This window comes from Microtus ochrogaster, linkage group LG5 (genome assembly GCF_000317375.1).
Source record: "Microtus ochrogaster isolate Prairie Vole_2 linkage group LG5, MicOch1.0, whole genome shotgun sequence".
NCBI classification, from domain to species: Eukaryota; Metazoa; Chordata; class Mammalia; order Rodentia; family Cricetidae; genus Microtus; species Microtus ochrogaster.
Window position 1 is genome coordinate 50855010 of NC_022031.1, and position 14408 is coordinate 50869417.

A 14408-nucleotide genomic window follows, 5' to 3' on the forward strand; every position below is an offset into this window, starting at 1 on the left:
TGTGTGTGTGTGTGTGTGTGTGTGTGTGTGTGTGTGTGTGTGTGTATAAATATCAATTATCTTTCCACCTAAGCAAACCAGGCCATCCAACCTGTCTGTTCAGGTGTATAGAAAGTATAGCAGAATTTTTTATTGGACCCATAGAGAAGCCCCACTGAATATAAATCTTTACAAAAGATTTAAAGAGTAAACCAGCTTTTAGGTTGTTAGTCTCCTGCCCCAAGTGGAAACTCTTTTGGGGAACAGCCCTTTGTTGACAGATATTTCTGTCCCACCCGGTCCTTCAGTCATTCAGTCCCATAGAAACGCACAGAGGCCTACATTAATTATAAACTGATTAGCCTATTAGCTCAGGCTTCTTATTAACCCTTATAACTTAGATTAGCCCATAAGTCTTGTCTGTGTTAAGCCACGTGGCTTGGTTCCGTTTTCGGCGAGGCAGTCACATCTTGCTTGCTCTGTATCTGGCTTCCTCTGTGGTTGGGTGATGACTGCAGACTGACTCTTTTCCACAGTTCTCCTGTTCCCATTTCCCTGCCTCTACTTCCTGCCTGGTTGCCCCACCTCTACTTCCTGCCTGGCTACTGGCCAATCGGCATTTTATTAAACAAGTACAAGAAACAAATCTTTACAGGGTAAAGCCATTGTCCCACAGCAGCCCTTGAGATGCCTATGGGTCACACAAATGCCTAAAGGGGTCTTAATTTCTAAGCACAGGCCTGCAGAAACAACTGGTTTCAAAATGAGTTTGTACCACAAGGGTCTTCTAAAACTCATTCAAAATTGCATCAGGCAACTTTTCTGCTCTCCTTTTCCTGTAATTGAAATCTGTCTCCCCTTCCTAAATAGAAGGATTCTGGAAAGGCCTTCGAGAATAGAGCAGGCGATGAAGCACCCGAGTTTCTGACCCAGTTCTCAATGCTGTAGTGAAGAAAGCTCTTCCCCTTGAGAGGAGGCATATGCCCTCTGAGCAGATGGAGCTAGGGTCGTGACTACATATGCACAAGCCTGTGTGCACGTGCGTGGGCGCACGCACACACACACTCATCTGCACACTTGTACAAGTATGTGCCTGGGCTGTGAGTGTGCAGTCTATGCACGAGGTAAACTACTGATCTCTTGAAAGCTCCTTTATTCCCCTCCATCTTTGGTTTAATTGTTTATTTTTGATGCAAGGTCTCATTCTGTAGCCTAAACTAGCCTGACACTCTCTATATAACCCATGCTGGCCTTGAATTTGAGACAATTTCTCCTGCCTCGGCCTCTAGAGTGCTAGGATTATAGGCACAAGACATCATACCAGCTTGAAGCCTCATTTTTATCTACTAATTTCATAAAAATAAAATAGTAATGGTGCCTTTCTTTTTCTTTAACTTGGGTTCTGCTGTTGTTTTAAGATTTATTTATTTATTGAAAGCCAGGTTGTAGTGGCACACACCTTTAATTCCAGCACTCGGGAGGCAGAGGCAGGTGGATCTCTGTGAGTTTGAGGCCAGCCTGGTCTACAGAGCGAGTTCCAGGACAGGCTCCAAAGCTACAGAGAAACCCTTGAAGAAGAAAAAAAAAGGATTTACTTATTTATTAATTTTATTTATGTGTGCGTGCGGCATATATGTATGCCTGAGGAGGCCCGAAGAGGGTGCCCTGTCAGCTCATATGGGTGCTGTGAACTGAACTCAGGTATTTGGTCCTCCCAACAGCAGCAGGAGTTCCTAACTACTGAGCTATCTCCCTGCCTTTCTTTGAGACAGGCTCGGGTATCCCAGGCTCTCTTTGAGGTCTCAGTGTTGTCTAGGATGTTACTGAACTCCTGATTCTCCTGCCTCCATCCACCAAATGCTAGGACTACAGGCATCTATCACCATGCTGGGTTTATGTGGTGCTGGTAATGGAACCAGAGCTTTGTGGATGCAAAGGCAAGTTGGTGGTTTTAAAAACATTATTATTGGTATAATATATATGAAGTTCAGAGCATTAAAGACACATGGCAGACACTTATGAAGCAATATCTATTTTTATGAACAGTGTCATTCCGCCTTACCTCACGCTTAGAGGAAGAGGGTCAGGGAGAAACAGCAGACTGTCTTCTCATCCCTGGTACACCGTGGAGAGTTTGCCCTGGGCTCTCGGTTGGGTTTCTAACCCCAAGATGAAGCTCAGAGGCCTAGGGCGCTTTTGTTCCCTTCATCTTTTCTGTCTTCCTGGAGTTTTGCTCTTCTGGTGCTCCTCTGCAAGCGATTATCAAATAGCTTCCCTGTTAAATCCCCTTAATTGTTCTATGTGTGTGTGTGTGTGTGTGTGTGTGTGTGTGTGTGTGTGTGTGTGTGTGTATTTTAGTGTAGGTATGTATGCATGTGTGTCAGTATATGCATGTGTGCATGCATAGGTGTGTATTTTAGTATGTGTGCCTCTAAGTGTATGCATGTATATGTGTACATGTCTATGCTCATGTATGTATGTGTCTGAGTGGATACATATATGTATGTGTGCATATAAGTATGTGTGCAGTGACATATAAGTAAATGAGTGTCTGTGCAGTAATACATTAGTGAGTGAGCGTGTGTGTGTGTGTGTGTGTGTGTGTGTGTGTAGGCCAAAGAACAGCTTCACATCTTATTTCTCAGGCATCCTCTGTCTTGTATTCTGAAACCATGTCTCATTGGCCTGTAATTCTCCAGTAGACTAGACTAGATGGCTAGGCAGCCAGACCCAGGGATCTGCCTGTCACTGTGAGCTAGGATTATAGGCATCCCACCCTCACACTCAGCTTTTTGAAGCGTTCTCTCTCTCTCTCTCTCTCTCTCTCTCTCTCTCTCTCTCTCTCTCTCTCTCTCTCTCTGCTGTTTGGATCCTGGTTGCCACACAGAGCAGCCCCTAACATTTCTTGAATTGCATGGGCCCGGATCTAGGGGCCAGCAAGGCTGTGTGTGCTCTGGGTACCCCCACAGTTGTATTAGCTATTTCAGTTGGTAACCATGTATATCTGTTTATTACATCTGATCTCCCCGTTAGACTTGAGTAGCAGGCTTCTGTGCTACAGCTAGCTCTTGACTGAGGTCCTGCTGAGGGGTAGGTGTGTTTTAACAATTAAGAAACTGATTGCATATTGATTCTTCTGGTTTCCCTGCTAGACTGAAAGACACACCAGGGGCCTTTTTTTGTTTAGGGGAGGGGGATGGGTTACTAAATTGTAGGCAAGGAATAATTACAAGTAAATGAGGATCTAATTAAAACGATGATAACAGTTTCCTTTGAGTCGAGCTCTGAGAACTCAAAGATGTCAGCCTGACATAAACACCCTAGGAAATCCTCTCTTCTCTTCCACCCTGTCCTCAAGAATCCTATCCCCATCGCTCAAGATAAGCAAACCGCTCCTCAAGGGGTTGTAGATCTCTAGGCCAGTTTGGGGGAAATCCTTTGTCATTTAAAGGGAAAGCTTTCTCTATCCCAGTGAACCCTCCAGGTTGAGAGGCATCCCTGAAGGAGGAAGGCCTCTGCCACCATTACTTCTACCGGCTCTCTCAGGGCCTGGCCTGCCCTTCCGTCCCAAGCAGGAGAAAGCAGGGCCTCAGGAAGGATGAGACACTACCTGGAACAGGTTGGGCGGGGTGGGTGACATCCTGCTCTACTCCTCTATACCCTGGGCAGGGCTTCTTAGCCAGAGGAAGCAGGCCTCATCAGCTGATGCTCGGGTGAGGCTTCCGAGAGAGCCCGTGTTTAAAGGTGAATCATTGTTCTGAAGTTCCGCTCATTTTTTGTAACCACCCAGCTGAGAACTCCTCCAAGAACAGAATGAGATGTTTTGAAAATCCTCTGAGCCAAAAGCAATTAAAAGATCGATTCTGAGGCTCTCCACACAGAGGTCCCGGTGAGGATGAGAAGAAAGACTATGGGACCCGGTCCCCGAGCCCAGTCTTTTCCATGACAGAACACTGTGATTTCACCATGAGCTGATCTTCTGCGTGGGTTAGTCAACTTTGTGCTCCAGGAAGATGCCTGGCACTTTTCTCCTCAGAAGCACAGAGTTCAAAGGCCTGATTGGACACCTCCGCAGCTTCATGGCTGCCGATGTCGACAGGTTGATGAGAAGGAGAAAAACTACGAAGGATTAGGGTCTGAACTGCGCTGGACAAGATCTAAAGCCTTGGAGAAGGAATCCAGAGAGTCCCAGCAAACAAGAGCGGTCTCTATAGCGCGCGAGGGCCTCCTACATCCTCTCCACGCTTTCCATGAGCCTAACTATGGAAGACGTCACTGGGGGCCTTGATTCTCCACACTGTTTGTGGTTCACCTTGTTCTCAGTTCAAACCAGCTGTCCTATGCGTGTGACCTTGTGCAGTGGAGAGACCGCGACCATGGGAAGGTGACGCAGAAACTGGGGACTCATTGCAGAGAGGCAGCAGCGGCAAAGTCTGCAGCCTTGAGGCCTCTTCCGGAAGTTCCTATTCAGTGTGGGCTGAAGCTAATGAGCTTCCAGGGGGGTGCTGGACTCGCTGTGAGCACTCGGGGATGGAGCTGGGGAGTGGCAGGTTCTACCCTCAAAGCACTAGGGCTCACACACCCACCACCAGGGTGATTTCTATCTGTCTGTCCATAGCATCTCCATGTGGTCTTTCCCCAGCCCCGGAGCATGGGGCCAACCACAGTCTGTCCTTACTTTGGTCTAGAAGGAATCGGCTAAGACACAGGACTGTGTTCCCATGTCTTGGGCTCCTACCTTAAGCCTCATCCCTCTTCTCTCTTTTGAGTACTCCCAAGTTCCCTTTCCCTCAAACTGGCTCTCCTAAGTTAACACTTCTCTTTGGAATAAAAACTAAGTATATACCTCAGGCCCGGTACCTGCCCACGGGTGCCAGCGAGGCAGCCTTGACAGCAAAGAATGTTAGACACACAGGTCTCTCCCTACTCATGTCCCCATAAATGAGGCTAAAGGTCAGAACTGTGAGTTCTGCTGATGCGAAACACAGGTTATGCTCCAGAAAGAATAAAAGACACTGTATTCTAAGCCAAATGAGTGAACGTGGCCTAAACACAGACTCAGCTTGCCCCGAATGACATGACTCACCATGGAAGCAGCGACATGAACTTCTGTGGTCATGGAACGAGAGGCAGACACAAATCAGTGCATCTAACAACACACTGGCGGGGGCACCGAGTGGGCAGGTTTCAGCAGCAATTGCTCCGCTGTAGATTTTAGGCATCTATTGGGTGCTTAGCCTTGGGGGTGGGGGAAACTAATGGGTTTTTAGGTACGACATCCCAAAGCTCTACCTCACAGTCAAAGACTATTAAGACAGGCACAGAGGTAGGTGATAAATGGATATTAAGCAGATTAAAGGTAGACCAAGGTAACTTTGGCTCTTGCATTTGTAACATTCCCCCTTTGTACTGTCGGCTCTGTTCAGTCATCAGTCTGCATGCAGAATCACCAGCCTAAGTGTCAGGGACCTCAGCCCCCAGCAGTGAGGATGGAGACACCATTGTAGGCATTGTAGGGCTGAGGTTAGATGCTGCCTTAGAAGATTTGGTCCTGGAGGGCTGAGTCCCAGCAGGGCCGTGGTATCCATGTATTCATTTGTGCGTTTCTAACTGGTGACTTACATGCTTGTCGTCTCATGACAGACTACACTGGCTGCTCATCTCCTAGGCTTCACTTGCTTGCTTGCTGCCCAAGAACCCATTTTGCACGTTTGTTCCGTTTCTAGGTGACCTCTTTCTTCTAGGCCTCTCTACCACTAGACATTGATCTGGGGATCTTTTTTTAATCTTTTTTTCTATGGCTGGTTTAGAAACAGATTCACATTGCCTTTTGACCAATGGGAGTTTGAGCACCAGCTGGGGTGAGGATGGCTTTGAAGGAAAGCCTCTCTCAAAGGTGAAGGGAAGCTGGCTGTGGTGATGCAGGTCTGTAATTCCAACACTCAGGATGCTGAAGCAGGAGGATCACAAGTTCAAGACCTACCTAGGCTTCCTAGAGGAACAACAACAAAATTAATTGAAAAGTAAAGAGGGAAATTCCTCCCCTTTCTGAATTCTGGACATTTTCATGACTCAAGGTGCTTCTCTGACCATCTCAGGAACAGAGAGGAAAGTCAAGGGAATTACAGAACTTGCCTAATGTCACAGGGCCAGTCTGTGAGTTCAAGACCAGCCTGGTCTACAATAGCTAGTTCTAGGACAAGCTCCAAAGCTACAGAAAAACCAAAAAAAAAAAAAAAAAAGAGTTCAAATTTTAGTACTCCTGTCAGGTAGCTCACAGCCATCTGAAACTCCAGCTCCAGGGGATCCAATGCCCTCTTCTGGCCTCTCTGGACACCCCACCTCTGCCATACACATTTTATTTATTTTGTATTAAATAATTTTAATACAAAATAGAAAAAAGTAGTTTATGGAGATGGGCCTGTTGGCACATGCTAATACTTGGAGGCTGAGGCAGGAGGCTTGCTTCAACCTCAGCTGAGATCAGTTTAATCTACGTAGTGAATTTTAGACCAACATGAGTTATAATGAGGCCCTATCTCTAAAAGCTAAAGCGAGGGTCACTTTATATAGAAACACATGTTTGTGTGTGCGTGCATGTATAACAGAATTCACAACTTAGGTCAAATTATTCAGATATATTCCTCATATAAAAGGAGATTGTGCCCTTGTAACTAATAATAGCGGCGTGTGCAGCTGGAGTGTCTTTTCACGTTCCACATCTGAGCTATCTGAGCTTTTGTGCAATCGTAATAAATCATGGCTCTTGGTGGAATAGAGAGTCTTCTCTGGAACTTGACATGCAAGCAGATGTTGAAAGTCTCTGACAGAGTGCTGGAGCCAAGGAGCTCGCAGACAAACATCCCAAGCTCTCCTCCTGCCCAGTGGTGTTAGGATGTGTTTACACCCCGGCAGGATGACAGTCACCATTCTGAAGATGGCAGTGGCGTGCTCAGATGGATAAGAATCACTCCACAAAGGCTGTCAGTTGTCTTGCATCTTTGAGTCCTCAGCATGACGGGGTCCCCTTCTCTCTACCGTTCAAATCACCTGTACAGTTGGCCTGTAGCCCTATCCTGTGTAGAGTGTGGCTGAGTACCTTCTGACATTGCTACCGCATGGTCTTCCTAGGAGTCTACATACTTGGGAGTTCCTATGTATACACAGGTGCTCTTCTCTCTATCTTGACTTCTTAAGACCTCATTCATTTTTCACCAGACAGCGCCACATAAGAGAGCAGTGAAGAACAGGTCACCACTGCAGTTTTGAGCACGGGAGACAAATGCACCGTGACACCTCAGGAGAACTTAACATTGGTCTGTGGACATCGGTTTTCTCAAAAGTCCTTTTTAGTATCCCCACTTTTTGTTCTAGCTTCTTTCAAGCTCATTTCCTCTTCTAGACACACTTCTTCTGTTCCCCTGTGATAAGGAAACCACATTTTCTTTACTTTGTGTGTGTGTGTGTGTTTATGTGTGCACGTGCACACACACACACCTGCACCTTGTATGTGAACCAATGAGTTTAATTGGTGTTATTCACAGGAGCATGGATAAAAGATTATTTACTGCATCTTAGGCATTTACCAGTGGCTACACCACTGAAGAAAATGTCTCTCCCTCCCCCTGTAACCATCAACTGCCTGCGGATCCTCAGGATGGAGTGGAGCCTTGTAAGATTCTACCTCTTCCGTGGTGGGATGTTGACCCACCCAGTTGTGTACAGGTCTTGTCATTACAGCTGCTGTGAGTGTCGTGATCATCTCATGCATGGGAGTCAGCATTCCCCAACATCCCGGGGCCCTTTTTCCAACGCGCCCATTCTTCCCTCCTCCTCTTCCGTGATGTTCCCTGAGCCTTGGAAGGAGTGATATAGATGTTGATTTAGGCGAGAGAATTCAGCAATTACTTACTCGCAGTATTTTGACCAGTTTACTGTGACCCACTTCAAGAAAGAAACTTTTCTGACCAAAGCTGATTTATTTATGGCCATAGATACAAATACAAAGAAGGCAACCTGACTGACATAACATTTATCAAAAAACAGCAATCACTCAATGGTTAAGAGTACTTGTTGCAGCCGGGCGGTGGTGGCGCACACCTTTCATCCCAGCACTTGGGAGGCAGAAGCAGGCAGATCTCTGTGAGTTCGAGGCCAGCCTGGTCTATAGAGCCAGCGGCTCACAACCATCTGTAATTTTTATTTCCAGCAGAGTCAATGCCCTCTTCTGACCTCTGTGGACATCAGTATGTCTATCCTCTTATCACTACGGACATTTCAAAAGCTAAAATGCCACATCCATTTTCTCTCACTCTTTTAATGGGGAGGGGGCATGAGACACTCTGTGTCCCTGACTGGCCGGGAACTCACTTTGTAGAGCTTGCTATGTTTACCTTTGAAGTAGACTTTGAGGTCGGGACAATCCTCCCACTACTGCCCCTGTAGGGCTAGAATTATGGCCATGCCTTGCCATCTCCACCTTGCCCTGAAACTGTCTCTTGCCAAATATCTACATTCACAGATAGTCTGACAATGTAGGGAATAAACAAGACTGGTCATGGGGTCACACACCTGTGACCCCAGCACTGACAGGAGGGTAGCTGAGAGTTGGAGGCCAGCTGAGCTACATCAAGAATTCCAGGCTGGTCTGGAAGACATAGCAAGACTCTGTCTAGCGACCATGAAACTAAAATAAATAATAAATAAATATGACAGTAAAGGACTAGTTATTTCTGGTATGTACGCAGAACTGAAAAGGGGAACTAATCTAGAGTCATTTTGTTGTTGCTTTGCGGGTTGTTGTTTTTTTTAATGTTTGGAGACAGGAACTTAGTAAGCAATCTAGACTGATTTTGACCTTGCTATTATTCCAGGCTGTCAGGAGACTCATAAGCCCCCTGCTTCAGCATCCTATAGTGCTGGGATTGAGGGTATGGCCTACCATGCCCAGCACTGGAATCACTTCTACCGGGTACTGAACTAGATGTGTGTATTTCTGTGCTTGGAGGTTCACTCTGTGTCCCAAGTGAGGCCTCATTATGAGGCTTGTATGCCTATGGAAACCGTTCTAGTCTCTTGCAGACCTTGGGATTGCAATACAGTCGAAGCCAGGCTTGGTGGTACAGGTTTGTAATATCAGACCTGGGGAAGGGGGTGGAAATAAGGGGCTCAACCAGCCTCTGCTACAGAGCAAGCTCCAGGAGAACCTGAGCTACCCAAGACCATGTCTCAAACAGTAGCAAAAAGATACAGGGCTTGTACAGGACTCCGAAGTTGGAAATTCAGTGAAAACAAAGGATGTGCCAGCTGACTGTGTCTTGGCAACGAAGCTTTGCCAGCAACCAGCGACCACCAGACAGATTTGGAGCCACCACGTTCACTACCACTGGGTTCCCTTACAAGTCACGTGGGTTTCGAATCTGCAGAATGGCAGCTGTTGCAGCTTCCCATCGGTTGGGACAAATCCACTTGGCTCAAATGTGCTTTCTTTTTTTTTTTTTCCAGCATCTGGGTGGTCCGGTGTGCTGCTACAGGGGGATGAGGCAACTGCAGATTCCATAGGAACCATAGGAACCAACGCAGACATGGCCATCGAGGTAAGACTTCTCAGGTGACTTCTCCAAGGTCATCTGCGCACCAGCGGGAGGCAGTGACAGGCTCCCTCTGCCCCGCTGGCCTTCTCTGAAGCAAACAGACACACAGGGCTTCCTGAAATCCTGGAGCAGATCAGGAAAGCTTTTAAACATCTTATTACATTTTTATGTATTGCGTGTGCATGTGAGTGTGCACGAGTGGGCTTGGAATACATCATGACACAAGTGTGGATGGAGGGCAGAGGCAGCTTGTGGGAGTTGTTCTCTCCTTCCGCCAGTTGTGTTCTGAGGCTCGCATTAAAACGTCAGGTTGACTGCAAGCACTTTTACCTGCCGAGCCAGCTCACTGGCCCTAGGAAAGTTTTTGAAAGCCAGAATCCGTTTCTTGATTTTCAATGGGGCTGCTGTAGGGTATTCATAAACATCTAAGAATGGGCCCGAGCTCAAACGGTAGCCTGCATGGGGCTGGAGCAGCAGACGTGAATATTCTGAGCTTTGAGAAGTCCAGCCCCGCTGTGCATTGTGGAGAAAGGTCATGGAGGCCCGGGGCAGCTTTGGTACAGACTCAAGGTTTCCAGTGATGTCAGCTGGAAGGCAGCACATGGCCCACTCAGGCGGGAATGGTGATGGCCAGAGGTTTATAGGGTGAGTCATCTGGAAGTTAATGAGATAAGCGTCGTTCAGATGAAATGCATGAAATGTATAATCATCGCGTGGATTAAGGACTCTAATGAACATTATGGGCGGCTCCACTGCATGGGGTTGGATACAGAGGAAGCGGCCTCCTCTCTTCTGCTGTGTTTTCGTTAACAAAGCCTGGAAGCAGGGACTTCCTCCCGTCTTTCCTTGGATGACTTGAATTTTTAGTATGTGCCATTTTCTGAATGTTTTCTTCCGGAAACATAAAACCAAAAAAGGCTTCCTTTTGTTTTGTGGTGTTTTGAGACAGGGAAAAGTGGTAGGAGTGGCAAGGGAGGAACTGGAAGGAAGGAATGGGGGAGGGGAGTTTAGATCAACACACATTATGCACATTGGATGAAGAACTTATTTCTAGTTTGTTATGTATTTATTTATTTGTCGTACTGGGGGTTGAAATCAAGGCCTTGCTTTTGCCAGGCAAGCACTCTATCAGCTCAGCCCCAGTTCCAACTCTTGTATTTCTTTTTTTTCTTCTTTTTTTAACCAACTCTTATATTTCAAACCCATCATTGTGAGAAAGGAGCATCAATGAAAATGAACCTGTCTGATAGTTTAAAATTGCTCGGTGTAGTGGTTTGAATTGTGTATTGTAAAACACTGCATCTTGCTGGGCAGTGGTTGCCATTAATGCCAGCACTCGAGAGACAGAGGTAGATGGGTCTCTGAGTTCGAGGCCAGCCTGGTCTACAGAGCAAGCTGCAGGACAGACAGGGATGCACAGAAAAACCCTGTCTCAAAAAAATTAAATAAATAAAAAGCAAAGTAAAACAAAACACTGCATGTCTAGGGCACTATTTGAGAAGAAAAGGGAGACAAGAGAGTACATTCTTATGCACACCCACACACAGATCCAAACACATATACATGATTACAAACATTATTTTAAAAATCATCCGGGTGTGGAGGTAAACATCTTTAATCCCAGCACTCTGGAGACAGAGACAGGAAGATCTCTGTGAGTTCCAGGCCAACCAGGGCTACGTCGAGAGAGAGAAAAAAAAACTCATACCTGGTGATCCTTCCTGTAGCCCCAGCACTGGGATGCTGAGGCCAAAAGTTGAAGGGCTCAAGGCTAGGCTGGCTGGGCATGAACTTGTTCCAGAACACAAAAGTGAACAAAAACATCCCAACTGTGGGAAAGGAACTAGAAACAGACACATGAGGGGGCAAAAAAGAAAAAAAAAAAAGCCTTAGGGGAGGGGTGGGTAATAAACAAACCATGTGACATGGAAGGGGAGGGAGGAATAGAGGGGTGGAAGGGTCTACACACTGGGATGAAGGTTGGGGAGATGAGAGGGGGTGGGGAGATGAACCAAAACTAAATATAAAGACTCCTTTAAGAAACCTGGTGCTTGGTTAGATAATTAAAATAAAATAAAGACCATCACCCCCCCACCTTAAGAAACAATTGTTCTAACTTCAGAAGCCTGTGAATATGATCTTAACTTAGAGAAAGCATCTTTGTAGATATAATTAAGAATCTTGAAATGAGATCACTTCGCTTTTACCAGATGGTGCCAATGCCAATGACATGTGTCTTTCTAAGAGATGAAAGAGAGAAACAGGCATGCGTGGAGGCCATATGAAGAGAGAGATAGGCCAAAAGAGTTCTGCAGCCTCGAGCTAAAACCAAACGGGGAGCTTAGGGGTAGCCCAGCAGCCGCGCATCTGTAAGGGCTCCAATTCAATCCCTAGCATGCCAGAACCCCAAACCAGCGAAGCTCCAAAATCTAGAAAGAGCTTCCTCAGAGCCCAGTGAGGAGCAGAGCAAGAGCCATGGTGATTTCCAACGGTGGGATTGATTCCAGAGATGCGAGAAAAGGAATGTCGGTGGTTTTAAAGTACTCCATCTGTGGTGATTTGTTATAGCCACCCTGGGAGACTAAAACACGAAGGTTCTACCATGCTGACAGGCATGGCGGTGGAGCCAGGCAGATCTCTGAGAGCTCAAGGTTAGCCTAATACACATAGTGAGTTCCAGGCCAGCCAGAGCAGTACTCATGCTTGCTGACTCCCCAAGCCACCGAGGCAGAAAACCAGGACTGTGCGCATCCGTCACATCAGCTCTCTTTCCCATGTTCACCCTTTAGGACCTGCTTTCACCAGTCCTTGTTTGAGAGAGATGTTGGCTTTATTTGAGCTGTGTCATCTCCATCACCACAAGAAAGGGGCAGTCAAGCTTCAGGGAGCTTTGAGTTGTCTTTGTTTGGCTGATACTTAGACACTGAATGAATGAATGAATGAATGAATGAATGAACGAATGAGTGAATGAATGAATGGATGAATGAGTGGATGGGATGGGTTGTTGTTTGCTAAAGCTTGCCTGGCTGTAGGAATCCCCTTTCCAGCAGAAACAGAAACTTTCCAGGCCACTGATTTTAAAATTCAGATTTCAGAAAATCTGAATTTAAAAATCAGTGGTTTTTTTTTTTTTTTTCTTTTTTTCTGGTCAAGTACTGGGGATTGAACCCAAGGGCTTCACATATGCTAAACAAGTGTTTTACCACTGAGATAAAATCGCAGTTCCTTAAAAAAAATAAAGAGAGAGAGAGGGGATTGAACTGGCCAGTGTGTTGTGCCAACCTTGGGTCATTGGGCCCAACTGGTCAAGACAGAGTTTAGGGACTTGCCTGTCCCATCATCATTCCTTGATTATTTTTTTGTTTTTGTTTTTGTTTTTGTAGTCCTGAACATGAAGCCCAAGATTTTGAACATGTTAGAACATTCTAGACAAATTAATCTACCACTGAGCTATATCCTTTTGAAAGAAGGTCACACTGTTGCTGTCCAGGCTGTGCTGGGACTCACTCTGGAGCTCACGCAGGCCTTGAACTTGCCATCCTCCTGTCTCTGCCTCCTAAGCAACTATTACAGGCCTACAATGCCAGGCATAGTCGAAAAGCTTCCTCTGCACAGTGATTAAGGCTCAGCCGTTTTCACTCTGACTAGATTCCACTACTCACTGTGTCCGTCCCTACCCTCTCTATCCAGTTTTTAGCCAGAGGCCCCTTTCAATCCCATGCCTCCCTCTGTCTGAAGCCCCCAGCCTCCTCACTCTTTGGAACAGACCAAACTCAGGGGCAGGTGGCTGGTTTTTTTAAAGCCCTGTGGCTCTGTTTTCTTTGGCATTGCATGTACTAAAATTGGAATGAGGCGAAGATTAGCATGTCCCCTGCCGAAAGATGACACACAAATTGGTGAAGTGTTCCTACTTAAAAACAAAAAACAAACCAATTTGGCTTTTTTTCTCATAGTTTCCTGGCTAGCTCCTCCTCTCCACCCCCAGCCCACCCCCCTCCTAGCCTGGTTCCTTCTTCAAGTCTAGCGCTCAGATGTTCCCTCCTCCAGTGGCATTTTCTGTCCAGTATTCTGGCTGGATGTTTGTCATAACTAGAGGCAAACAAATTTAATTTAGAAGAGAAAAAGGAGGGGGAGTGGAGACCTTGTCTAGCACGTGAGGGCCCTAGGTTCAGTCCTTTTGTGGGAGGGCAGGAGGCAGGAGGATTGCTGACAGTTTAAGAACAGCTTGGCTACACGGCAGTTTGAGGCAAGTCTGGGCTACTTAACAGGTCTCTATCTCAAAAACATAAGAAAATGAAAAATACAAAAAGAAAAGAAAAGAAACCCTCACCAGGTGTGGCGGGTGTTCGCACTCAGGAGGGAGAAGCAGGTGGATTGAGTTCCAGGCCAGGCTGCTTCCACACGGTGAGTTCCAGGCCAGCCAGAGATCCAAAGCATGATTCTCGTGTAGCATACAGTTTCTTTGTTTTTGTTTTTCACATTTTAGAGGCTCTGAAATTTCAGTTCCTTAAAAACAAAGCAAAGCAAAACAAACAAACAAAAAAAAAAACAAACAGAAAAATTCATGTTCTCCCGTCCTTTGACCCTTATCCCTCCCTCCTTCCTTCTCTCCCTCCTTCCTTTCCCTTCCTTCCTTCCCTTCCCTCCCTTTCTTCCTTGCTTCCTTCCTTCTTTCCTTCCTTTCTTCTTTTTCTCTTTCCTTAAAATTAGCCGGGCAGATCCCAGCACTCGGGAGGCAGAGGCAGGCGGATCTCTGTGAGTTCGAGACCAGCCTGGTCTTACAGAGCTAGTTCCAGGACAGGCTCCAAAGCCACAGAGAAACCCTGTCTCGAAAAA

The 14408-nt window shown here is 46.4% G+C and overlaps 1 protein-coding gene and 1 non-coding gene across 4 annotated transcripts in view; both read left to right on the top strand.

Moving 5' to 3' along the window:
* Akap2 (A-kinase anchoring protein 2) overlaps positions 1 to 14408 on the top strand; it is a 240776-nt gene that overhangs the window by 102588 nt on the left and 123780 nt on the right. For all 3 annotated transcript variants that reach the window (XM_026786658.1, XM_026786656.1, XM_026786657.1), the window contains exon 5: positions 9484 to 9575. In XM_026786658.1, coding sequence (XP_026642459.1) covers positions 9484 to 9575 — 92 coding nt within the window. The remainder of the gene's footprint in view (positions 1 to 9483; positions 9576 to 14408) is intronic.
* LOC113457782 lies at positions 13387 to 13488 on the top strand. The gene has a single exon (XR_003378278.1). It is a non-coding gene; the product is annotated as a U6 spliceosomal RNA (small nuclear RNA).